We start from the raw sequence: 25,645 nt of genomic DNA on the forward strand, positions 1-25,645 counted from the left end.
TCAACAATAAAAAAGTTTAGAAAGAAAGGACATCTATAAATAGTAATACAGGCTGTCTATTTTGATGCAAAGTTAAAAAGGTATAGGTAATTTATTTTAAAAAATAATAAAATTCTTTATTTAGAAACTAAAATGCAAAATTATACAGAGTAAAATTATACTCTGACACATGCAAAATTATAAAGCATTTAATGTAGACATGTAAATCTTATTTAGCAATTACAGAATATTATTTTGAGGAATATTTTTACCTAATATAGTTTTCCTGAGTGAGAAATAACTTATGGGTATTCAAATAAGATTTTAACAGATTCTTAAATTTCATAGAAATTTACGATAAAAATCATCCCTGTCAGCATTACTTGCGAATTGTGTCTGACTTTGGTCTCTATTTTGCCCTCTCTCCTTTAATGAGACCCAAGGCATTAGTGAGTCCTGAATCAAGAGCGTTGGATCTCTTTGTTTCAAGGCAGACAGGATCCCTGTCTGATGAGCTAAACAAGCCACTTAATGCTATTCTCCCTTCATCAGTCTACGATGGGCTTAGATTTAGGTCTTTCTCTTCACTCACAGAAAGGTTCAGAGAACACAATTTTATAAAACCGCAAAGCTAAGGCTTTCAGGGATTTCCATTGTTTCAAAATGCTAATATTAAACTTTCCTTCTGGAAGTTCTTAAATAGAAAATGTTTTATATCTCTTGAAATTTGCAATATTTTCTTTAAAAAAAAAAAATATATATATATATACATATATTCCCTCATGTCTTATAATGAAAAAAAAAATGAAGTGCAACTCTTTTGTTTTTCTTCATCTGGTATGTGTATTTTCTGATTGGGTTGCTTTTCTGTCTAAAAGTCTGGTCATGCTTCATAAAAGTGGCTACATATTTTTTCTGGTAAAAATATACTTAATTTTATAAGTCATTAGATGTAAAAAAAAAACAAACAAGCAAAACAGTCATGTAGTTAAACTAGTCTGTGTTTTATCATCTAGAAAATAAAATGTATTTTTAAATGCCATTCTGTACCAGTTTCCAAAAGTATTTGCAGTGGCTTATAATTAAAATATATTCAACAAAATTTTTTAAAGAGAAATTGAAAACATAAAAGCAGAACTGTTGAGGAAAATAAACATATTGGCAACATAGACTATTATCGTTACTGCATTTAGCCCTAAGCGTTCTTGCAACCAATATAAAAAGAGAAATTATGATCGAATCAATTCATTCAACAAATATTTTCAGAGTCCCTGCCATACACACTCTGCTGTCGTGGGCTTTACAAAGGTGAATATATCAACCGAGATCTCTGCTAAAATGGAACTTAGGTCTTTTATTGTCTGATAAAAATAAATAATCAGTTCAGAGACCAAAGACAAAGTTTCTCCAGAACTAAATTCTAAAGGAAATATTTAGCATAGATCTCTTTATAAGGGATCACTGGAAAATATAGAATGGATAAGATCTTCAACAGTGATTTTTACAAAATATGCCAAGAGGCTCTTCATATAGCTGGGGATTTTTTAAAATCAATTTTTGATAACATTCTAGAGCATAGCATTAAAATATGTATAACTCAATGATAGAGTTCCTATGGCAGACTAAAGTTATGAGTTACATTTATGTATATTTTCAAATTGGAAAAAGATAACCCAGAATACTGAGGAAAATGGTTGCGAGAGAAAGCACGCTCAGTCTGTCTTCCTCGTGTATCTACAGGTTCAACGGGAACTGGATAATAGAACAGTCAGAAAGCTTGAGTAAAGATACAGAATATGTTAGATTATAGCCGGCATATGGGAAGAGAAACTTCCCGTTTTTATTAGCTGTTAATGAGAAAAGTAAGCCCTGCGTCATTCCCACTCTTGGGAGGGAGCCAGGGTCTCCCTACCTCTGAGTCTAGGTACAGACATGCATGGAGTCCATGTGCTTACCTGATGTACATTACACTGTGGCTATTCACCATTTTTTATAATATTTAGGCAGGATTAATTTTTAGGAAATGTGCTCTTTAGAAACCTTTTCCTTATCTTTAAGCAATAATTTAGATATTAAGCTCAGGTCTGAAATATGGAAGAAAGTAACCAGAAATACACATCTAAACCAAATTCCATCCATCCTATTATTATTCCATCAACCCATTTCTCCACACTAAGAGGAAACTGACATCTTGAAAGAGTATCTAGATAGCCTAAGTGAATTGTCATAATAACTTGTTCTCTGTAGAAGCCATTGCAATTTACAAAGGCTTTTCACATGTATTGTCTCCTTCAGTCTTAACAACTGAAATGTGAGGCAGATATTATATGCGTTTGACAGGTGAGAAATGGAGGTTCAGGAAGAGTAAGTAAAAAGATTACGTGATAGAGCTAAGGTTCAAACCATCATCGCTAATTTCAGAAACCAGCAAAATGTCAACGGTCAGGGATCAGGGGAGAAGTGTCACTACCTAACATTCTTAGAGGTTTTGGGATGCACTCTGCACCTTAAAGGTTAACCCCTTGTGAGTTCCAGAGTCAAAAATGTCTCACCATGATATCCCCATTGCTGTGAGATGCTCCAAAGAGTTACTCTTCTCTTTGAACTTATGTCTATGTATTATAAGCACTGTATTGTTTGGTTTTAAAATTCTCTTCTTCTGTGTCCTATTTATCCATATACACAAGAGAAGCCAAAGAGAACAGGATTTGTTACCAAGTAATCCTACATAAATAGAAAATGTGTGTGTGATACTTTGTAGTTTTACAAAGATCCATTCACATTACCTTATCTGCTCTAACGTCAATTCAATAAAACAGGGTTACAAATACTAGGGGGAATAAAATTGAGGCTCAAAGAAGCTAAGTGGCTGACCTGGAGCTGGACACAGTATTTTGACATATTGACCAGCCACCCATGCAAATAGGGCACTTGCTTGATTTATTTACTGTTTGCCTCGATTGCTCTTCCACTATACATATATAGACACGAATAGCAAGTGGTTACATATCATATTTATAATACAAATTAATTCAGTCTTGTGGCAAAAATCTGCATTTAAAATGGAAGCTTTTTCCATTTGCTCGTGAACACAAGGAGCACTTCACTGGAAAGCACGTTATGTCTAGGCCAATAATTTGATCTGTAGGAAATAAATAAATAGCAGCAAATGCAGGCAGCAGCTTGTAGCACAAATATTGGTATCAACAGTGAAATAAATAAAAACGTTTGCCCAGGCTATTACAGTGCCACCAGACTGGCCTAGAATATTTAAGCTCAGGAAATGAATTAAGATGTCAAGATTTTCTCAAGATTTCTGGGGGAAAGTGTCTCAATTCGAGTATTTTCCCCTCTGGGATTTACTTTAGAGTGCTGCAAAATTCATAAAGCTTTCTATGAACTCTAACTCACAATTTTTCCTGCTCTCTTGAACTTCTGTGCTTTCATTGTTTTCCCCATAAAATCATGTAGCCAGTCATCTGTAATATGATGTTATGTTCATGGTTATAGATAAACACAGAAATAGTATTTGCAATACAGATGAAGGTTTTCTACTGAAGAGTTGCCTTGGGCCCTGCTAGACACTCTGGAAAACTTTGTGTTCATGCCCCAGTTCATAAGTGAATCCTGCATCATTTATGTGCACTTTTTCCTATTTGAAACGCTCCTTTCTGAAACAAATTGTTCACCAGGAGGTGTTACTTACTACTTTTCTCTTCCATAAAGGTGTGGCAGCCAGTTTAGTGGTTAAAGCCATTAAAAATCAGACAGGGCTGAGTTGAAACACTGGTCATGCTATTACTGATTATTTAAACTTGAACCAATTAGTTGACCATTCTGAGCCTCAGTTTCTTCATCTGTTCAATGGAAATAATAAGCCTACTTCCACAGGGTTGAAGTTTGAATTAAAAGATGTTAAATAAGGCATTAGCAAGCAACAAGTGAGCTAGCTATTGCTGTTCTGTTTCTTTTGGTCTGACAACTGAAAAGAATTTATTTCTATGGGAAATGTAACACATTGTATGGGATATGGTCTGTTCATGTATGTTGTTCAGAGTTTTTATACATATATTGTCATTTATGAGGTCATAAAATTACAGAAGGTTTATCTTTTTCCTACCCAAGTCATATAACAACTTTTTGCGAGATACTTTGGCTGATTTTTTAATTCACCTATAAAGAAATATTTATTGAGCACCTACCATTTATGTCTTCGAGACCTCAGTATGTCAAATTTTTCACGTGGCCATTTTTTTTTTTTCAGTTTTCCTCCAGTCAACATAATATTATGTATGGTATATTTTGATCATTTTAAAATAACAGGGTCACCAGATTATTAAAACATGAGATTCAAATAGGAATTTAATGAGGACATAACATTTGAAAGAACTGCAAGATCATGATATCACTTATATTTCTTTTCCAGTTGAGCTTTAAATTAGTCATTTATACCCCACAGTGTATGTCTGAAGGACCTACACATTCATTATTTAAAAGAAAACCTGTGCAATGGGTGACCATAGTGATGGAGAGGTATCAAGCAAAAATAGCAGGAATGTGGTATATAAGAATTTATTTCTGTTTGTGCAAAACATTTAGGGAAAGCATTAAAGTCAGAACAAATATTTTCAACAAAAACTGATCAAGGAAAAACAAGTCTTGGCATAAGAGGCAAACATCTAGATATCACTGGTGAAAGTGACATAAATCTCCACCATGGTTTACCTTTTTACCTCAAACATGTTATTTCTGTCCCTAAGGAACAGTAGTATGATTATTGGTAGAAGGTGTGAAAATGAAAGAAGGGTAGGATATGTCCAAGTGCTCTGTATAATTTCAAGACACATAGTTCTCCATAAAACTAATATATAGAATTCAAGCAGTTTCAAAAAAACCCCAAAATATCCAGAGCACTTTGATTTGCTGCTTTTGTTAATGAGTTTGACATGCCCCAAATATATGAACCCACATTATCAAGCACATTAAAAATTCAGTTCTCACATCTTGACAATTTGAGACTATGTGCAAACATAATCAACTAAAAATATTTTTAAATATCTGTGAAACTAAAATCTCTCAGAGAAATTGCATTTCTAAACACTGCTACTTGTTTCATGGGTCATAGCTTATTCCCTCTAGTTGTTCATTTGGAAAATGCTCAGACTTTTAGTTTGAACTCAAATGTAATCAAGAGAAAACTAATTTATGAGCCAAACTCCAGGCATAAAGGTGTATGAAAATCAGTGATAAGGCTTGAGGGAAGTGGTGGTCCAGTAACCTGAAAATAGTAATGAGGACCAAAGAGGACAGCACCCCATCCTCACCTCTGAGTCCTGAGATGGGGGAGCGGAGGAGAAGGGTAGAGAATATGGCCACCTTGTGAGAAAGCTGAAGGGACTTGGTATTCTCAGGGAAAGCTAGTGCTTCAGTATGCAAGAAGAGAGATGAGAATTTCAGTGAAGCATCTGAGGATAGAGGGGAATTTGCCAATCATGGAGCACAGTTACAGGTGAGCTTTGGGAAGTGGTTGGAAGTTGGGGGCACAGAGATAAGTTTAGTCAAGGGCAGAGAACCAACAAGGGCAGCACATCATAGAGATGATGATTCGGTGGAGATGGAGAACTGGGACAAGACAGGGCAAGAATTGGATATTGAGTAAATTCATGACAAATGTCTTGGACTTGTGGACTCAGAAATCTACATTTTCACCACACTAAGAGTAAGCTGTTGCTCCCCGGTGAACTGAGATTAACCAAATTCAATGTCTGTGAGTGGATCTGCAATGAGAAAGAGTTACCTAGAGGATTTGGTTCTCTGCCCAATACATTCTCTTCTTAGAGTCGAATTCTCTGAGAAGCCCAGTTATAATGAGGTCACTAGTGAACATGAATAGAGCATATATTCTTTAGATGTTTAAGGCATCAAGCTAAGACAGCTTGATGAAAAAGACTATACAATAGAGATACTCCTGTCCTCAAATTTATATAGATAATAAATGACTTTGGCCAGGACTTCCTCTTCCATGGTTAGAGCTTACAGAAACACTATTGGCCTATGTAACTCTCCTTTGTTGAGTTTCCATTTCTCGGTGTTCTTGTCCAATCTACCTATTTTCCTAGATACAGTAAAGTTGAGACCTGCTCTCCCAGAAGCCAGTTCATGACTCTGAGGCATTCTAGTGCTCTGGAAAAGCACAGGGCAATCCTGTTCTCCCTACTTCTGAGTTCCTCTGGGATCTCTCCCAATAGCCCCCAAGAAATGACAATATTGGTATGAATATCAATATTAACCATATTGGATTGATAGGTCCTCCTGCATTGTGAAAGCTGAAAAAGGTTTTACACAAAGTTACCTTTGAAAGCCCTTCCTTAACATATAATCCAAAGAGGTTTGACCAATAACTGAGAAAAATGAGTAAATCTTGGAAAGCAAGTTTAATATCTTTTGGTATGTCCTAAAATAATTCTTAGCATTTGTGTTAATAAATGTCCTTTATGGTGACACTGTTAATGCTTCATTTCATAAAACACAAACAGAACAAGTTTATTAATTATCCCAAACAGAATGAGATGGAAGATTCTGCAGAGAGTTGTGAATGTATCATCGATGTTTGGTAGTGTTACATAATATTCCTGTAATATATATTCCAGGCCAATTAAAAAGAAAAATCTATTGCTTTTAATCTTTCACATTTTCTACGATTCAAAGCTGTGTGTGTCAGCCACACATCAGAAAACCTCTTCCCAAGAGCATTTCATTTAATAACAGAAATAAATGTCTATTTAACTAAAAAAATTTTTGAATAAATTTAAAAAATCATTCAGAAAATGAAGCCTATAAACAAGCTCCATTTGTCCTCCAGAAATTAAGTATTCCAGAAAGATCACGTTATTAGTCTACAGAGTTTAAACCAACAGGCAATTAGTGTTTTGTCAGGCAGTACACATCCAAATTCACTTCTGCAGATTGACTGTTCATGTACTGTCACAATTATTCTACAACTCTTGCACCACTGAGGTTTTTTCCTATTTATTTTTCCATTATTTAAAGAGTCCTAGGGAAGTTGAAGGTTTCTGGTTGTTTGAAATGACCTCTGAGCAAATCTCACTCCTATCCCCAAAGCCCAGCCACTCACCCTTCCCCAGAGTTGGCACATATGCCTTCGTTTCTGATTTTTAATGAAATGTAGCAATGGAAACATGAGACAGAACCACCAGGCAGGCCAGGGAAACTTATCTGTAAGGTAATTTTAAGAAACTGTCCACGTTGTCTTCTATATGTAGAATAATTAATAGTAAGCAGGGTGCCCATCAACAATGATAGACAGCCATTAACTCTCACTTATCTAAGCACATCATCAGGACTATATTCTAACATTCAAGCTGACTGCTTTCTACAATTTAATATGCTTCTTAGCTGTTCACATTAGCCATGAATTGGTATGGGCTTAGGAAACACAGATAATTGTAATGTTATTTTAAGAAAACCACTGTCATCTTCATTATAATCATCATTATCATCATCATCATCATCATCACATCAGGAAAATAATACCACTGGAATAGGATCACTTGGCTCTTTCCAAAATCAACTAGAACTTATATGTGTGTTGACTATTGTTTTGGATTCTCTACAAGGCTATTCTCCAATGATATGGGTAGCCATATTTATTTCTTAATTTCATTTTAATTTCAGAGTAAACAACTTACAAAGAGCATTTTGTAGGGGAAAGAGCCTGAAATAGGAATGCAGAAACTTTCGACTTAGTGTCATCTCTATTCTACCTCATCGAAACTTAGATAGGTATTTAGCCTCTCAGAACCTAAGTTCTCTCATCAGTAAAATCTGAAAATAAGATTAGATTATAATGATGTCTTTCTAGATTTAGGATTCTATCATCAACTATACAGCTTTAGTTCAAAAATCATGAACTTGAGGGAAAGTTGTTGACCATTACCTTATGTTAGTGTTTCTCAACTGAGGCAACATTTAACAATTTCTAGAGACATTTTTGATTGTCTGGGGAAGACAGGGTGTTAGTTACATGTAGTGGGTGGAGGCCAGGAATGCTGCTAAATTAAACGTCTTACAATGCAGAGGACAGGTCCCCACAACAAAGAATTATCCAGCTAAAATGCTAATAGTGTCAAGGTTTGGAAACCCTGCTTTATGGCATTAGAAATTATAGATAAGTATATAGCACATAGGTTCTAGAAATTAAGTGGCACTATGAAGTCCAGATCTGGGCTCCCTAATCATTTCTCAATTCTCCTGTGCCCCAAGAGGAGATACAATCCTAAACCAAGGATCATTGATTTAGTCCAAGTTTCTTTTCATTTCACTGTTTGAAACATACACACTCATTTTTTTAAATGATGGTTGTCCCATAAATAGAAATGTCCTTTAAAGTTTTACAAATAGAGGGAATATCTGTTTCTGAAAAGGCTTATCAGAATGATGAAAATGCACCTAGCTAAAAAGGAGGTTATACTCTTAGTTATCATAAGTTACTGAGGAAAGTCGCCTAGTCATAACTGGATCTGTTATCTTATTCAGTATTCCTACCTAGTAGTCTAATAACCCAGGTCCCTGCTTTGCTTCTGTTCAAATCTGTGTCATCTTTGTGTTCATATTAGCTACTCCTTACACATTTTGACTAAATTGCTGAACCAAACATTGCCTGTTTGAAAGATCTTTAATGATATTCTTTGAGGAGGAAATCATTTTAAAGCTTCTTTTTATTATCTGGCACTTCCACAGTAGAAATCTTTGTAAACCTTGATTCATAAGAATATATTTAAAACCAACTGGCTAAATTCTATTTAAGTGTCCAACAGCAATTCTTAAGGCTGAAATTGTTGTGTTGTTCACGGAACAAAATGCTTGATATGGCTTTAGATCTCAGGTATTCATGAAAACCTTCATAGTTGAAAATGAAGGGGAGTCTGAAGATGTCTCTTAAATGGCAACTTAGCGCTGAGCTAGACTGTGCCTCTTCCCTCAGGGAAGGACAACAATGTGCATTACTGTTTAACGGCTCCCAGGCACAGATCCTCTTTGGGATGGGGAATAAACCCGGCTGCATTGGTTTGCTGTCTTACCTAGTGAAATAAAGTTATTGGTTTTGCAACAAGGACAATGAGGATATTTGTTTAAAAAGACAAGTTGGAAAAATAGCAAAGACAACAGGAAATGATAAATGAGCAAGTCTTTGCTACAGTAATTACTTTAGTATTGAAACAAATGAATAACTTTCACAGCAATGCTATTTTCTGTCTTACATTATACTACCACCTATTCATATAGTATGTGTACCATTGGCCTTTATGCTGGAACAAAAAATATCTATCTATCTATCTATCTATCTTTCTATCTATCTAAGAAGGAAGAGTTGGTCAATAAATTGCCTGAGATATATGTGTTAATGTTTTGAAAAACTTATGCTGTCCTTTCTGGAAGGAGAGTATCTCTAAAAGATGGGAATTTTTTTTTTTCATCTACACTAGTTTTATGCCAAAAGTTAGTCATTTAACTTCTGGCAAAGTGAGACAGTGGCATGTACATATATACACTACCAAATGTAAAACCGATAGCTAGGGGGAAGCAGCCGCATAGCACAGGGAGATCAGCTCGGTGCTTTGTGACCACGTAGAGGGGTGGGATATCGAGGGTGGGAGGGAGGGAGATGCAAGAGGGAAGAGATATGGGGATATATGTATATGTATAGCTGATTCACTTTGTTATAAAGAAGAAACTAACACACCACTGTAAAGCAATTATGCTCCAATAAAGATGTTAAAGGAAAAAAATGAAGTAAATCTTTCTGGTATAGACAAATGAAATAACATACAAGTATCTATAATCCATTTATTGAATGTTATTGTGCATATGGTTTGTTAATTCCCTACTGAAATGTTTTGATTTTGTGGACAGGTTGTCGAAAGACCTAAATTCTAAACCTACCTACTCAACTTATGAATGTTATATGACCTGGGGAAGTCTCCTAAACTTTCTGAGAATCTTTAAATGAAGATTATATCTTTTCTGCTTTTTTCACATGTTTTGAAAATGAAAGCCTTTTGTGAGATGAGACTCACTATGCAGTTATAAGGAATTATTAGCACAACTTTAGGACATGGATACTTCTTATTCTAACATGCTCTTTATGTTGTTATCAAAGTTTTAATTGTTTTCAAGATAAATAATTCTTTAATTTGGATAGCATAATTTTATCTAATTTTTTAAAAATTCAAACTGAAGAGTTTTAGATTCTAGATTTCTATTTTCCTGTTTCTGTGTATAAGCTTACTAATTGGGTTATTTAAAAAATTTTAAGAAGAAGGCAAGGCTGTGTTAGACTCAGTCTTCCCTTGACTATGTATAAAGCTTTGAATTTATGCCCCAGGTAGATCTGTTCCCCACTGATAGGCTTAAATCTTGCTCAAGCTCTAGTTTCTAAAAGCACAAGGGCTATTTGGAGCAACCATTCATATTGTTACAATGACTTTTTTTCTCTCAATGTGTTCCTAAGTAATGTAAGAGTTCATTGTACTCAACAAGTATAGAATGTTTCAGAATTTGAGTAAAAATTGTATTAGTGTAAAGTAATAAGATTTAGCCCTGTTAATAGAATTCTCTTACAGAATTTGAATGTAGCAGAGTACCAATTAAAATTATGAGTTAAAATTGTTAAAGGGGGGACCTTCAAGATGGCAGAGGAGTAAGACGTGGAGATCACCTTGCTCCCCACAAATACATCAAAAATACATCTACAACTGAAACAACTCCTACAGAACAACTACTGAACCCTGGCAGAAGACCTCAGACTTCCCAAAAGGCAAGAAAATCCCCACGTACCTAGTCATGTGGCTGACAGGGTCTTGGTGCTCTGGCCTGGTGTCAGGCCTGAGCCTCTGAGGTGGGAGAGCCAAGTTCAGGACACTGGACCACCAGAGACCTCCCAGCCCCATGTAATATCAATCGGTGAGGGCTCTCCCAGAGATCTCCGTCTCAATGCTAAGACCCAGCTCCACCCAACGGCCAGCAAGATCCAGTGCTGGACGGCCCATGCCAATCAACTAGTAAGCAGGAACACAACCCCACCCATTAGCAGAGAGGCTGCCTAAAATCATACTAAGTTCAAAGACACCCCAAAACACACCACCAGACACGGCCCTGCCCACCAGAAAGACAAGATCCGGCTTCACCCACCAGAACTCAGGCACCAGTCCCCTCAATGAGGAAGCTTCACAAGCCACTGAACCAACCTCACTCACTGGGGGCAGACACCAAAAACAAAGGGAACTACAAACCTGCAGCCTGCAAAAAGGAGACCCCAAAGACAGTAAGTTAAACAAAATAAGAAGACAGAGAAATATGCAGCAGATGAAGGAGCAAGGTAAAATCCCACCAGACCAAACAAATGAAGAGGAAATACGCAGTCTACCTGAAAAAGAATTCAGAGTCATTAAAGATGATCCAAAATCTTGGAAATAGAATAAATACAAGAAATGATTAACAAGGACCTAGAAGAACTAAAGAGCAAACAAACAATGATGAACAGCACAATAAATGAAATTTAAAATCCTCTATAAGGAATCAATAGCAGAATAACTGAGGCAGAAGAACGGATAAGTGACCTGGGAGATAAAATAGTGGAAATAACTATCACAGAGCAGAATAAAGAAAAAAGAATGAAAGAATTGAGGACAGACTCAGGGACGTCTGGCACAACAGTAAACGCACCAACATTCGAATTATAGGGGTCCCAGAATAAGAAGAGAAAATGAAAGGGTCTGAGAAAATATTTGAAGAGATTATAGTCGAAAACTTCCCTAACATGGGAAAGGAAATAATCAAGTCCAGGAAGTGCAGAGAGTCCCATACAGGATACCAAGGAGAAACACACCAAGACATATTAATCAAACTATCAAAAATTAAATACAAAAAACAATATTAAAAACAGCAAGGGAAAAGCAACAAATAACATACAAGGGAATCCCCATAAGGTTAACAGCTGATCTTTCAGCAAAAACTCTGCAAGCCAGAAGGGAGTGGCAGGACATATTTAAAGTGATAAAAGGGAAAAACCTACAACCAAGATTACCCAGCAAGGATCTTATTCAGATTCGACGGAGAAATCAAAACCTTTACAGACAAGCAAAAGTTAAGAGAATTGAGCACAACCAAACCAGCTTTACAACAAATGCTAAAGGAACTTCTCTACACAGGAAACACAAGAGAAGGAAAAGACCTACAAAAACAAAGCCAGAACAATTAAGAAAATGGTAATAGTAACATACATATTGATAATTACCTTAAATGTAAATGGATTAAATGCTCCAACCAAAAGACATAGACTGGCTGAATGGATGCAAAAACAAGACCCATATATAGGCTGTCTACAAGAGACCCAGTTCAGACCTAGGGACACATACAAACTGAAAGTGAGGGGAAGGAAAAAGATATTCCATGCAAATGGAAATCAAAAGAAAGCTGGAATAGCAATTCTCATATCAGACAAATAGACTTTAAAATAAAGACTATTACAAGAGACAAAGAAGGACACTACGTAATGATCAAGGGATCAATCCAAGAAGAAGATATAACAATTGTAAATACTTATGCACCCAACACAGGAGCACCTCAATACATAAGGCAAATGCTAACAGCCATAAAGGGGGAACTCGACAGTAACACAATCATAGTAGGGGACTTTAACACCTCACTTTCACCAAGGGAAAGATCATCCAAAATGAAATTAAATACGGAAACACGAGCTTTAAATGACACATTAGACCAGATGGACTTAACTGATATTTATAGGACATTCCATCCAAAAACAACAGTATACACTTTCTTCTCAAGTGCTCATGGAATATTCTCCAGGATAGATCATATCTTGGGTAAAAAAATCAAGCCTTGGTAAATTTAAGAAAACTGAAATCGTATCATGTATCTTTTCCTACCACAACACTATGAGACTAGATATCAATTACAGGAAAAAATCTGTAAAAACTACAAACGGAAGGAGGCTAAACATTACACTACTAAATAAAAAAGAGATCACTGAAGAAATCAAAGAGGAAATCAAAAAATACCTAGAAACAAATGACAATGAAAACACGACGACCCAAAACCTATGGGATGCAGCAAAAGCAGTTCTAAGAGGGAAGTTTATAGCAATACAATCCTACCTCAAGAAACAAGAAACACCTCAAATAAACAACCTAACCTTACACCTAAGGCAATTAGAGAAAGAAGAAAAAAAAAAACCCCAAAGTTAGCAGAAGTAAAGAAATCACAAAGACCAGATAAGAAATAAATGAAAAAGAAATGAAGGAAACAATAGCAAAGATGAATAAAACTAAAAGCTGGTTCTTTGAGAAGATAAACAAAATGGATAAACCATTAGCCAGACTCATCAAGAAAAAAAGGGAGAAGACTCATGTCAACAGAATTAGAAATGAAAAAGGAGTAACAACTGACACTGCAGAAATACAAAGGACCATGAGAGATTACTACAAGCAACTATATGCCAATAAAATGGACAACCTGGAAGAAATGGACAAATTCTTAGAAAGCACAACCTTCCAAGACTGAACCAGGAAGAAAGAGAAAATATGAACAGACATATAACAAGCACTGAAATTGAAACTGTGATTAAAAATCTTCCAACAAACAAAAGCCCAGGACCAGATGGCTTCATAGGCAAATTCTATCAAACATTTAGAGAAGAGCTAACACCTATCCTTCTCAAACTCTTCCAAAGTATAGCAGACGGTGGAACACTCTCAAACTCATTCTATGAGGCCACCATCACCCTGATACCAAAAGCAGACAAAGATGTCACAGAAAAAGAAAACTACAGGACAATATCACTGATGAACATAGATGCAAAAATCCTCAACAAAATACTAGCAAACAGAATCCAACAGCACATTAAAAGGATCACACACCATGATCAACTGGAGTTTATCCCAGGAATGCAAGGATTCTTCAATACATGCAAATCAATCAATGTGATACACCATCTTAACAAATTGAAGGACAAAAACCATATGATCATCTCAATTCATGCAGAAAAAGCTTCTGACAAAATTCAACACCCATTTATGATAAAAACTCTCCAGAAAGTAGGCATAGAGGGAACCTACCTCAACATAATAAAGGCCATATGTGACAAACCCACAGCCAACATCATTCTCAATGGTGAAAAACTGAAACCATTTCCTCTAAGATCAGGAACAAGATAAGGTTGCCCACTCTCACCACTATTATTCAACATAGTTTTGGAAGTTTTAGCCACAGCAATCAGAGAAGAAAAAGAAATAAAAGGAATCCAAATCAGAAAAGAAGAAGTAAAACTGTCACAGTTCGCAGATGACGTGATACTATACATAGAGAATTCTAAAGATGCTACCAGAAAACTGCCAGAACTAATCAATGAATTCGGTAAAGTAGCAGGATACAAAATTCATGCACAGAAATCTCTTGCATTACTATACACTAATGATGAAAAATCTGAAAGAGAAATTACGGAAACACTCCCATTTACTACTGCAACAAAAAGAATAAAATACCTAGGGATAACCCTACCTAAGGAGACAAAAGACCTGTATGGAGAAATCTATAAGACACTGACGAAAGAAATTAAAGACAATACAAACAGATGGAAAGATATGCCACATTCTTGGATTGGAAGAATCAACATTGTGAAAATGACTATACTATCCAAAGTAATCTACAGATACAATGAAATCCCTATCAAACTACCAGTGGCATTTTTCACAGAACTAGAACAAAATATTTCACAATTTGTATGGAAACACAAAAGACCCCGAGTAGCCAAAGCAATCTTAAGAAAGAAAAACGGAGCTGGAGGAATCAGGCTCCCTGACTTCAGACTATACTACAAAGCTACAGTAATCAATACAGTATGGTACTGGCACAAAAACAGACATAAAGATCAATGGAACAGGAGAGAAAGCCCAGAGATCAACCCACACACATATGGTCACCTTACCTTTGATAAAGGAGGCAAGAATATACAATGGAGAAAAGACAGCCTCTTCAATAAGTGGTGCTGGGAAAACTGGACAGCTACATGTAAAAGAATGAAATTAGAACACTCCCTAACACCATCCACAAAAATAAACTCAAAATGGATTAAAGACCTAAACGTAAGGCCAGACACTATCAAACTCTTAGAGGAAAACATAGGCAGAACACTCTATGACATAACTCACAGCAAGATCCTTTTTCACCCTCCTCCTAGAGAAAGGGAAATAAAAACAAAAATAAACAAATGGGACCTAATGAAACTTAAAAGCTTTTGCACAGCAAAGGACACCATAAACAAGACGAAAAGACAACCCTCAGAATGGGAAAAATATTTGCAAACGAAGCAACTGACAAAGGATTAATCTCCAAAATATACAAGGAGCCTATGCAGCTCAATATCAAAAAACCAAACAACCCAATCCAAAAATGGGCAGAAGACCTAAATAGACATATCTCCAAAGAAGATATACAGGTTGCCAACAAACAAATGAAAGGATGCTCAACATCACTAATCATTAGAGAAATGCAAATCAAAACTACAATGAGGTATCACCTCACACCAGTCAGAATGGCCATCATCAAAAAATCTACAAACAATAAATGCTGGAGAGGGTGTGGAAAAAAGGGAACCCTCTTGCACTGTTGGTGGGAATGTACATTGATACAGCCACTATGGAGAACAGCATGGAGGTTCCTTCAAAAACTAAAAATAGAACTACCATATGACCCAGCAATCCCACTACTGGGCAAATACCCTGAGAAAACCATAATTCAAAAAGAGTCATGTACCACAATGTTCATTGCAGACTACTTACAATAGCCAGGACATGGAAGCAACCTAAGTGTCCATCGACAGATGAATGGCTAAAGAAGAAGTGGCACATATATACAATGGAATATTACTCAGCCATAAAAAGAAATGAAATTCAGTTATTTGTAGGCGGGGGATGGACCTAGAGTCTGCCATACAGAGTGAAGTAAGTCAGAAAGAGAAAAACAAATACCATATGCTAACACATATATATGGAATCTAAAAAAAAAAAAAGATTCTGAAGAACCTAAGGGCAGGACAGGAATAAAGATGCAGACGTAGAGAATGGACTTGAGGACATGGGGACCGGGAAGGGTAAGCTGGGACAAAGGGAGAGAGCAGCATTGACATATATATACTACCAAACGTAAAGGAGATAGGTAGTGGGAAGCAGCCTCATGGCACAGGGAGATCAGCTCAGTGCTTTGTGTCCACCTAGAGGGATGGGAGGGTGCGAGGGAGACGCAAGAGGGAGGGGATATGGGGATATATGTATACGTATAGCTGATTCACTTTATTATACAGCAGAAACTAACACAACAATGTAAAGCAATTATACTCCAATAAAGATGTTTAAAAAAAAAAAAAGAATCACAAAAATTCAAAAAGAAAATTGTTAAAGGCCTATTCCAGATAAGACACACTCCATCATTCCCATTTTGGATATGAGTTTTACCCATTGAGAATTTAATCAATAAATACATATGTAAGCATTTCTAGTACCAGCAAAGGAGAGATTTTAAGTTGTAACTCCTGTCCTCTCTCCAAGTAAACAGAAAATAAAGAAATAGATAATCTAATCATTTGTGTACATGAAGATTAAATTCTTACCCCTTCCCTCATACAAATGAGCCTCTATTCTATATTTAAATTTCTTTGGAGAAATAGATTGCTGGTTTTTTTTTTTTTTTTTTTTTTTGAGTGCCTTGATCACCAAAGGTTTTTCATTGGAACTTGAATTCCATGTTTGCCCTTTATTCCTTGAAAAAGAAAAAGGAAAGAAATAAAACTTTTGTAGTTTACCTCCATAGCTTGTATTTACCTTTATTTACCATAATATTTTTTAATAGATGGGATGCTCAGAGCTTAGCAGAATACATCTACAAACTATTATTAGACTTTGTATTTAATTTTGAGCCTTGAGTTCATTCACTGCTCTATGTGACATTTTAAAAACCCGAGCAAACAGTATTATTCTTGGAAAAGAAAAGCCCTTTCTCAATAGATTTAGCATTTAGAAACAATATTGAATCGATTTGAATCAGAAAATTGTCTCTGAAAACCTGAAATGAATATAAACATTAGGAAGATGATCTCACCTCTTATTTCCTGCCGTTGGTCTTGTACTATTTCTTTTGAAAGTGGTCCTTAAATATTCACTCAAGCCCTGTATATGATCGGATCCATCCCAAAGCCTCAGTTTGCTTTGGTTTTGTTAGAGCCCAGGGTTACTGCACTCCACAGTTCAGATCTATGCAAGACTCCTCCGCCCTGGGGTAGAACCCTGTTAATAAGAAGTGTGTTATAATCATCCTACCAGACACTGTCATCTCATATGTCAAGATCATTTATATATTTTACTATTTCTTCACCCACCCAAAAGAAAATGGTGCTTTTAGGTGAATAAAGCTCTCCTGCCTTACCCTGCAGGCAGAATTCTTACATTCCTTGGGGTGACAAAGGTTCATATCCCTTTCTGCCCTGAGGAGAAAAAAAGACTAAGATGCATCATTAATCATGCAAACTGTCTACTGCAACAGTGCCAGGAAAATGATCATTCCTATACCAACCATCAATATTCCTGACACCTGTCTAAAAACTCAGATCATGCATATCCATCTGCCTTTCGAGAAGTGTCAATGTGCAAACTTCCCTTCACTATTTTTAGGGTCATGTTAAAATTATTCATCACCTGCCTGTCAGTTCCTCCAATTTGTCATATTATCCCGATGTACCAATGTCTATTATTGGTCATTCCCCTTCTGCTAGAGCATTAGGGTGTAGGATGTTTTTGAAACTGTCAAATATATAAGAGGCAGTAGAATCCTACAGTTAGGCCAGAGTTCTTACCAAGAAATTTCTTTGTTCAATGTCCCCTCATGCTTAATGGAAAATGAAGATGTTTGGGGTTCCTGTATCAACTTCAAGTTCCACTTCAATCTAATTTCCGGTGAATGAATTCTGGTTTCTAATAACTTTCATTATACACTCCACAGTTATTTCTCTCTTGGGAAATGATTCCAAGGGGTTAAAACACACCTTACAAAGGAAAGAAACCTTTTAAAATTAAGGGGTTAAAGAAAAGCTGTTCTGATAAAACTGTCAACACTCAAATGCCTAGGAATATTGTGTTCTATACAAAATTTAAAATTAAATAGAAATTTTGGTAGGAAAATATGATCCAGCACCAGAAATTTAAACAATATGATGGTACATCTCATCTATTATTCTTAGTATAAAAGCCATAATCCCTAAAACTAGCTAAGTCAAATTTTTCACTGATCTCAAATAATTTTAACATTTCTATTTTACATCTAACATAATTTTAAACCTAGTATAACTCTTTCTCCACCCTCTTTGACTTTTTTTTCCTTTTACCTGTTTCCATTGTCTTCTGCTAACACCTGTGAAATGGGTTACAGTATCTTTAAATAACAGAGGTATTTCCATGTAGGTGGGAAAATCCCGGAACTGGGATTTAAGGCACCTGTGATTTTCTAGTCATTACACTAATGTGCAATGTGCACTAATCCCCCCAGGGAGACCTGTGTTAGGTCCTGGATTTGACCATAACCTCCCTGAGCATTAGTTTGCTTATCTATAAATCATAGGCCTTGAATAGATGATCTCAAAGTCTGTTCCAGATAACCATCTCTTCTATTACTTTAGACAGTGATGACATATAAAGCCACAGACTAAAGAGCTCAGTCTGTGAGTCCAATGAATTTTCCCAGAATCTGCCTAAATATGGTAAAATCCTGAAAACGATTAGCAAATTAGCAGAGTGCCTCTTCAGAACCATTCTTACTATGGTCGGCATTGTTGCCCGAACTCATCAAAATGGTAAGTTCTAAGCCTAGAAGAGTGCCAGTTATTTTCAGACACTATCAAGTGATACGAATTTAACTGTGACCTCTGTGAAAGGTTCTCGGGCTGTGGAATCCAGGACTTCAAAGTCACAGATGTGACAAAACAACCCAAGACCCCAAAAATCTATTCACCTGGAAGGTGCAGTGCAGAATTTTAATTAGTGAACTTTTTATGAAAATTGATCAATTTCTTACTGATCCTGGTAATATTTGTTTTGACTTTTTATAAATAAGAGAATTCAGAGGCAAACTACACCCAAGCCTCTCTTTCACTTGAAATTCAGAGAGCCATGTTACTCTAACAAGCACTCTTATACTAAATGACGATTATTCAAATAACTTTTTACAGTAAATAGAAAATAAAGGATTAAGAGTGCTGAAGTAGAGATAAAATAATAGAAAATAGTAGAAAAATAGATTTATTTTTCATTACTTTGTGCCATGCATTATATACCTGTATACCACATGTTGTCATATCTCATCACAACCTGCCTGGGGTGAGAGGTATAATGAGTCCTTTCTAGAAATGAAGAAGGTATAGCTCAGAGATGCTGATGTAATAGAGTAGAGACTCAAGCTGATGGAGTGACTATGACTGGCGATAAGAGAAGTCAGAGGTGTTACAGACAAGTTGGTGCTTACCTTGGTGGGCAGAGAAAAGAGCATTATAAACATAAGGAACAGCATTTGAAAAGGCAGAAAGGCTTTGATAAACAGGCATTTTTTAGGGAATGGCCAATAGTCTGGAATGGCTGAAGCACAGGATGAGGAAGGGGAACAAAGGTGCTAAAATGGGAATGGCGATGTGGAGCTTCAATCAAGAGTCTTTTCTTGTTTGTAAGGAAAGTTGAAATTTACCCTCTGCTCAGTAGGGAGCCATTGAGGTATCTTAAATGATTGATGTCATATTGTTTTATTAAAAAAAAAAAACAAAGAAAAACCTGGCAGCCAAGTAAAGAATAGGCTAGAGAGGGAAGGAACATTAGGCAAAACGAGTTAGGAGAACGTGGCGTTAACCAGAGAACAATGAAGCATGAATGCCATTGACGGTGTTGGCAGCAGAGAGGGAGAAACAGATTAGGGGTGGATTTAGGAGCTAAAAGTTTATCAGACTTGCCAACTGACTGGATATGAGTGTCAAGAGAAGGGGAGAATCAAGAAAAATGTGAAGTTGTTTTGCTTGGCTGCCTAGATGAATGATAGTTCCATTCTCTAAGAGAGGGAAAACAGTACGAAGAAGAACAGATTTGGGGGCAAAATATTGAGTCATTTTTACCTGTTTTATTTGAGGACATTACATAGAGATGAACACATGGGGCTAGAGGTCTGGAGAGAAGTGGAATGAAAATAATGATGTGGTCATCCTCAAACAGAAGCTGAGTTTTGGGGTGTCAAGGAACTCAGGTGAGGGAAAAGCAAAGACAACCAAGAATAAATCCCTGGGGAACAGTGGGGCCCATAACAAGGAGCCCTGGAAGCAAATGGAAAGTATGGAAACACTCAGTAGCTTCTCTCCTTTGCTCCCTTCCTCCATTCCTTCCTTCCTTCCTTCTTCATGTTTCTTAAAACTAATGTCAAAGAAAGGGTCATTTCACTCTCAGAGTTGTATTTTAAAATGCCCTTCTTGTTGCAAACTTATTTTTCTGTATAATTATGTTTAAAGCTTACTATTTAGCCTTAGCTTTTCCTGTGCTCTTACAGATGTGTGTCCCTGTTCTCTTCTCTGGTAGGACCCTTCATATCTTTCAAGAGAAAGCCCGTCTGACCACTCTACTTAATGTCCACTTGCAGCCCATGCATTCTCTCCACCAATAGTGTTTGATTTTCCTCACAGTACTGAATGAGAACAGAATTTTTTTAATATACTCTTGTTTTTACCTTTTTATTCTCTGTCTTCTTTTGTACTTCATGAGGGCAGGGAGTTTGTCTTGTTCTCCATTATAAACGCAGCACCTGGAAAAAATGCCTCGTATATAGTAGACAATTATTTGTTGAATAAATGAATTAGGCTAATAGTCACCTCTCTAGAAACCAAACTATATGAATTTTTAAAGGACGCTCCATGTCAAATTAATGCCACTTTTGTTTTCCTCTTAAGAAATTTTGACCATAATAATATTTTTTAGCATTTTGTAAAAGTTTTAGCACAAAGCCGCAGAAACAGAAGGTGAATCAATCTCTCTCTCTCTCTCCTTATGTGTGTGTGTGTGTATGTGTATGTGTATGTATATATATTTTTTCACCCCTAAAAAATAGATTCCAGCTTGAGGGTTTCATTTTTTATCTCTACTGGGCATTTAAAAAACATTTTAAGGAAAGACCTGTATAGAAAATATAATTCTAAACATTGCTTTGGAAGTAACAGCAGAGACTGTTTACTGAAAGGGGAAGAAAGAGACCTTCATATGCAAATGTATGGCATTTGAAAATGTCATATAGCTATATCTACATATAAATAAGCTGCTCTCTGAATTCCAGGGAAGGGAGACTTGTGTAGCATTAGCCAATTTCTAAACCAAAATAAACTGATAGAGTAGCAGTGAGTCAAGACATGTAAGAACACATCTTTACTACCTCTTAATACAGCTGTGGCACTCCAGGTTAAAGACCACCTGGCCAAAATGAAATCAAATCCCACAGTACTTGAATGGTAATGGATATGAAACAGTAGAAGAAAAGGGATTCACAGATCAAAAAGATGACAACTTCCTGTCAAGTGTTTGCTTCCTTCTAAATGCGGACATGCAATCAAGGGTCTCATAATGTCTTCTATACTTAACCTCTGTATCAGGATTGTTTTCTATGTGAGGTTCTGAAGGTTGGACTAAAAAAGAAAAGACTTAATTTTTACCTCTTTCCTTTTTCATATTTGTTCTGTTGCCTTGGTACAGGATGGTCACCTTGGGAAAATTCCTCTGGTAAACTATAGTATGTAAATTATCAGATGGGGATGAATAACTGCTCTATATTAAATGAACTATCCTTGCAGGACACCAGGGTACTATTCTACAAATTACATTTTTCCTATACTGTTTTGGTGCTCTTAGCTTCTGGAGGAGTTAATTAGCCTCACCTGAATAGCAGCCCATTCCTGGGCACCAGGTTTCCTAAGTATTATTTTTACAATAAACCATTTGCTCCTTTCCAAGTTGAGACTGTGGAATTCACCACAGGAAAAAATTAATCAATTATTTTATGCCACTTTTACTGGCCATTTCATGGAGCTGGTGTGGGAGTTGTGTTTCCCTAGCAGGAGGAACTATCTGCAATCTGTCAGGTAGCACCTGTACCACAGTTTTGTCTTGGGTATTAAAAAGCACAACAAAGCCCTCATCCTAGCACAGCATGTTTATAAAGAAGCTGGGGCTAAGAGGATAAGCTTCTAGAATGATAACTGAAGAGAAAAACTTGAATTTTAGAAAAAAGAGAAATTATAATAAGCTTAAGGTATCAATGGGGAAGAAAAAATGGAAAATCCAATAGTCAAAGGAAACCAAGAAATGGGAATGGTCTTCAGATGGATAATATAATTGCTACCTCTTATTGAATATAGCTGAATGCCTGGCACTTTATCAGTGCTTTTCTGTGAAATGACCCTTCAGTAAAAGAATAATTTTCACCATTGTAAACAAATTTGGGCTCAGAAAGTTTAAGCATTTCTCCCAAGGTCACATAGCTATTAAGAAGATGAGAATATGTGTAAACTGATATCTCTTTGACCACAAAGCTGCCTGATCTCTTTCCATTATACCAGCCTGCCTCTTGATACATAGAATAATAGGGGGAAAGGTAGCAGGATGAATGTTGGTTACATTTGAAACTATACAGTCAGTCTCTTGTGGAGGATATTAAAGGAACCAGAAGCAAATCCCTAATGAGGATTAAAAATATCATATCAAAGAACATGTTCAGAAAACTAAAAAAGGAAAAAGAAGTTGAGAAAATTTTGTTGACTTTTTGCTAAAATATGCTGATGTGGAGATATTTATGTTTTTCTGAACATCTGTATGCTTTTATTCACAATCTTCTGTTATTAATGATAAAGGGAAGCTGAGTAATTATGATATACTGTCACAATGAATGAATATCACACATTTTTTTCCAGTGTATTACAGAATCTCATTATTCCGTCAAACATAAAAACATAAAGTTATTTTTAAAAAGAGGAATATGGATGTTATCTTATTGTAACAAACTTGTTTCCATCAGAATAGACCGAGTCAGCAACTGTTGTATCTATGAGATAAGAATACACTTCAAGTCATAAGATTTGTTGTTATTAATAAGTGACTTAAATTACACTTTAACATTGCCTTAAGTTTGAGAAATAAACTAAACCTGATATATATTTGCTTTGCCAAGAGAGAATTCCATTCTTTTACAAGAGTTCATGGAAGAGAGATTCTTTTATTAGAGATAGAGACACCATGGTTTCTGTCCCCTTGGTAGACTGTCAAAACAAAGTGTACCTTTACTGACCCTATAATCCTTCCCTCTGGCTTTTTTCGAGGGCTCTTCAGCCACCCAGCATTCTTGCAAGAATTCACTACTGAATATAACTGAATCTCTTCCATAAGATGCCATCAATGATACATACTCAAAGGCTAGATAAGGCAAGCATGGCATGGATCTGTGGTCCTGCTGGAGAGGAAGCCTCCCCATGAGTGGGAGCACTCCACATATTTGCATGTGCCAGTGAGTGTGTGCCAACTTTATTGCAGGATGGTACAACAGCTTTTATTGCATGTACTACGCTCCTTAGTCTATGCCCTCTACCCTCATTGCCCTCACTCTCAATGCTCCAGAAACTGACAGTTCCCCTACAAGCCATGCTCCAGCTCTCATCTGACTTTTTGTATATATTATTCCAACGTGGGATACTCATTCTTCTTTCATTTGTCTAATTCTTGTTCATCCTTCATGTTTCAGCTCAGATATCCTTCTTCTGGGAATGACGATGATCGTAACAGTCACTTTCATTTGTTAAGCATTTACTATGTGCCAGGCACTGTGCTAAATAAATGCTTCTTTACACTTAAAATCTCATTTACTTATTACACATATTAGTTTAAAACAGCTATAATTTATTGGGTACTTTCTGTGTGCCAGACATTGTTATAAATGTTTTACCGACATGCATAAAGGTTAAATAACTTGGCTGTGGTTACAGAGTTGGAGGGTGGAAAAAAAACAGAGTTGAACCCAGACAGCCAAGCTCCCAAGCCTGTGATCTTATTGCCTTACAAGTGTTAACAGGTAGTACCATTATTTCAACCATTTTAAAATTGAGGAGATGGAGCCCATTCTCTCCCCACTTTCACCCTGGAGTCCAGACATTTCTGTGTGCTCTTCAGCCCCTATCTTTACCCAGTTATCACATCGCTTTGTGTTAGCCTGTTTGCTTTTCTGTTTCCTTCTTTTTCAGTGAGGAAACAGAAGCCTTGAAGAGTGAAGTAATTTGCCAGAAAAAGTTAACAATATTAAATGGCTGGGCTGAGATTGAGCTTGGCTCTCTCTTCCAAAGTCTACTTTTTTCCCTCTGCCGAACGATCTCTTATAAACGTGAGCCAGGGCATTTCTCTGCGGACATGCATTTCCATGAAAACGAAAGCAAAGTGAGCCAAAAGGACGCAGAGAATATTTATTTCTAGGTCTATTGTTCCAATCTTGTTTAGTTCCTTTAGATTTGTTTGAAAGCATGACTATGAGGACATGTGACGATAATATCTAATTAAAACTAAAGCATTTATTAAGTGCTTATTTGCTAGCTATTGTTCAGAGGATTTTATATGGATATTTTCATTTGTTCCTCACTATAACCCCATGACGCAAATACTCAATCATCCCCATTTTACAGATGAGGAAACTGATCCACAGAAGGGTTATATGAGTTGCTGTAAATCCCACAGCTGGTAGGTGGAGGAGCTAGATTTGGAACTCAACTTGACACATGGGTAGGAGAAACGAGATTCTTTTCAGTGTTACCAAAAATTCACTGTCGATTACCACAACTATTCGACTCATATAACATATAAATTGTATATTACGAGACTAATAGAAAACATGCCTTATGTTCACTACCCCTCAGAGAATACGGAGAAATACTTAGAGAATGAGAGAGAAATGATTGGGCCTAAAGCACTTCATGCTCTTATTTTGCTCCTAATTCCTTTGGAATGACCGAGCTCAAAAAGATGATAAAGGGCTTGGATGGGTCCAACTTTTGTTAGCAGAAAGACAGATGGGATCTTGAGACTCGGCAAAGCTGTTCCTCTACTAGGCATACTTCATCTTCTCTATATAAACTGATCTCCATTAATTCTTATGGAAGACTCATTGTTCCAAGTCTCAGACGAAGATCCTTCCATCATACGAGTTTAAGCCTGGCACGGTTCTGAAAGGACAGTCTTGTCACCTCTAGCCACAAACAGGACATGGTAGTAGTTGCTTCCAGTGACCCAAGACCAATAAAAAAATAGAAATATGAAAGGAGGTCTGGCTCTCAAAAACAATTAGCCCATTCCTGTTACTGCCAACTATGATAGAAAAGATTGTGGAGTTCCAAAGTCATGGAAATCCACTCAGTCAAGTGGATTTCTTTGACTTTCTCAGTCAAGTCAAATCGACTCTCTCAGAACTGGATAATCTGTTTCTTAAAAACCATATGAGGACATAAAGATGATAGTGAATATTCAAAAGAATT

General features: G+C 36.4%; 2 protein-coding genes across 4 annotated transcripts in view; one reads left to right on the plus strand and one right to left on the minus strand.

The window, feature by feature from the left end:
- Positions 1-25,645, plus strand: part of TMEFF2 (transmembrane protein with EGF like and two follistatin like domains 2) — a 246,624-nt gene that overhangs the window by 198,922 nt on the left and 22,057 nt on the right. The gene's annotated exons all lie outside the window — the stretch shown is intronic.
- LOC309631235 (uncharacterized protein) overlaps positions 728-25,645 on the minus strand; it is a 120,046-nt gene continuing 95,128 nt past the window's right edge. The window contains exons 3-5 of one of the 3 annotated variants that reach the window (XM_082397474.1): positions 20,821-20,895; positions 17,450-17,554; positions 728-17,357 (exon numbers count right to left, since the gene is read on the minus strand). In XM_082397474.1, the coding sequence (XP_082253600.1) occupies positions 17,270-17,357; positions 17,450-17,554; positions 20,821-20,895 (268 nt within the window). In that variant the 3' untranslated portion in view covers positions 728-17,269. Of the gene's footprint in view, positions 20,896-25,645 lie in introns of all 3 variants that reach the window. The other 2 variants (XR_014246135.1, XR_014246136.1) reach the window with 2 other exon arrangements.

This window comes from Balaenoptera borealis (assembly GCF_965194805.1).
Source record: "Balaenoptera borealis genome assembly, chromosome: 6".
Classification (NCBI taxonomy): domain Eukaryota; kingdom Metazoa; phylum Chordata; class Mammalia; order Artiodactyla; family Balaenopteridae; genus Balaenoptera; species Balaenoptera borealis.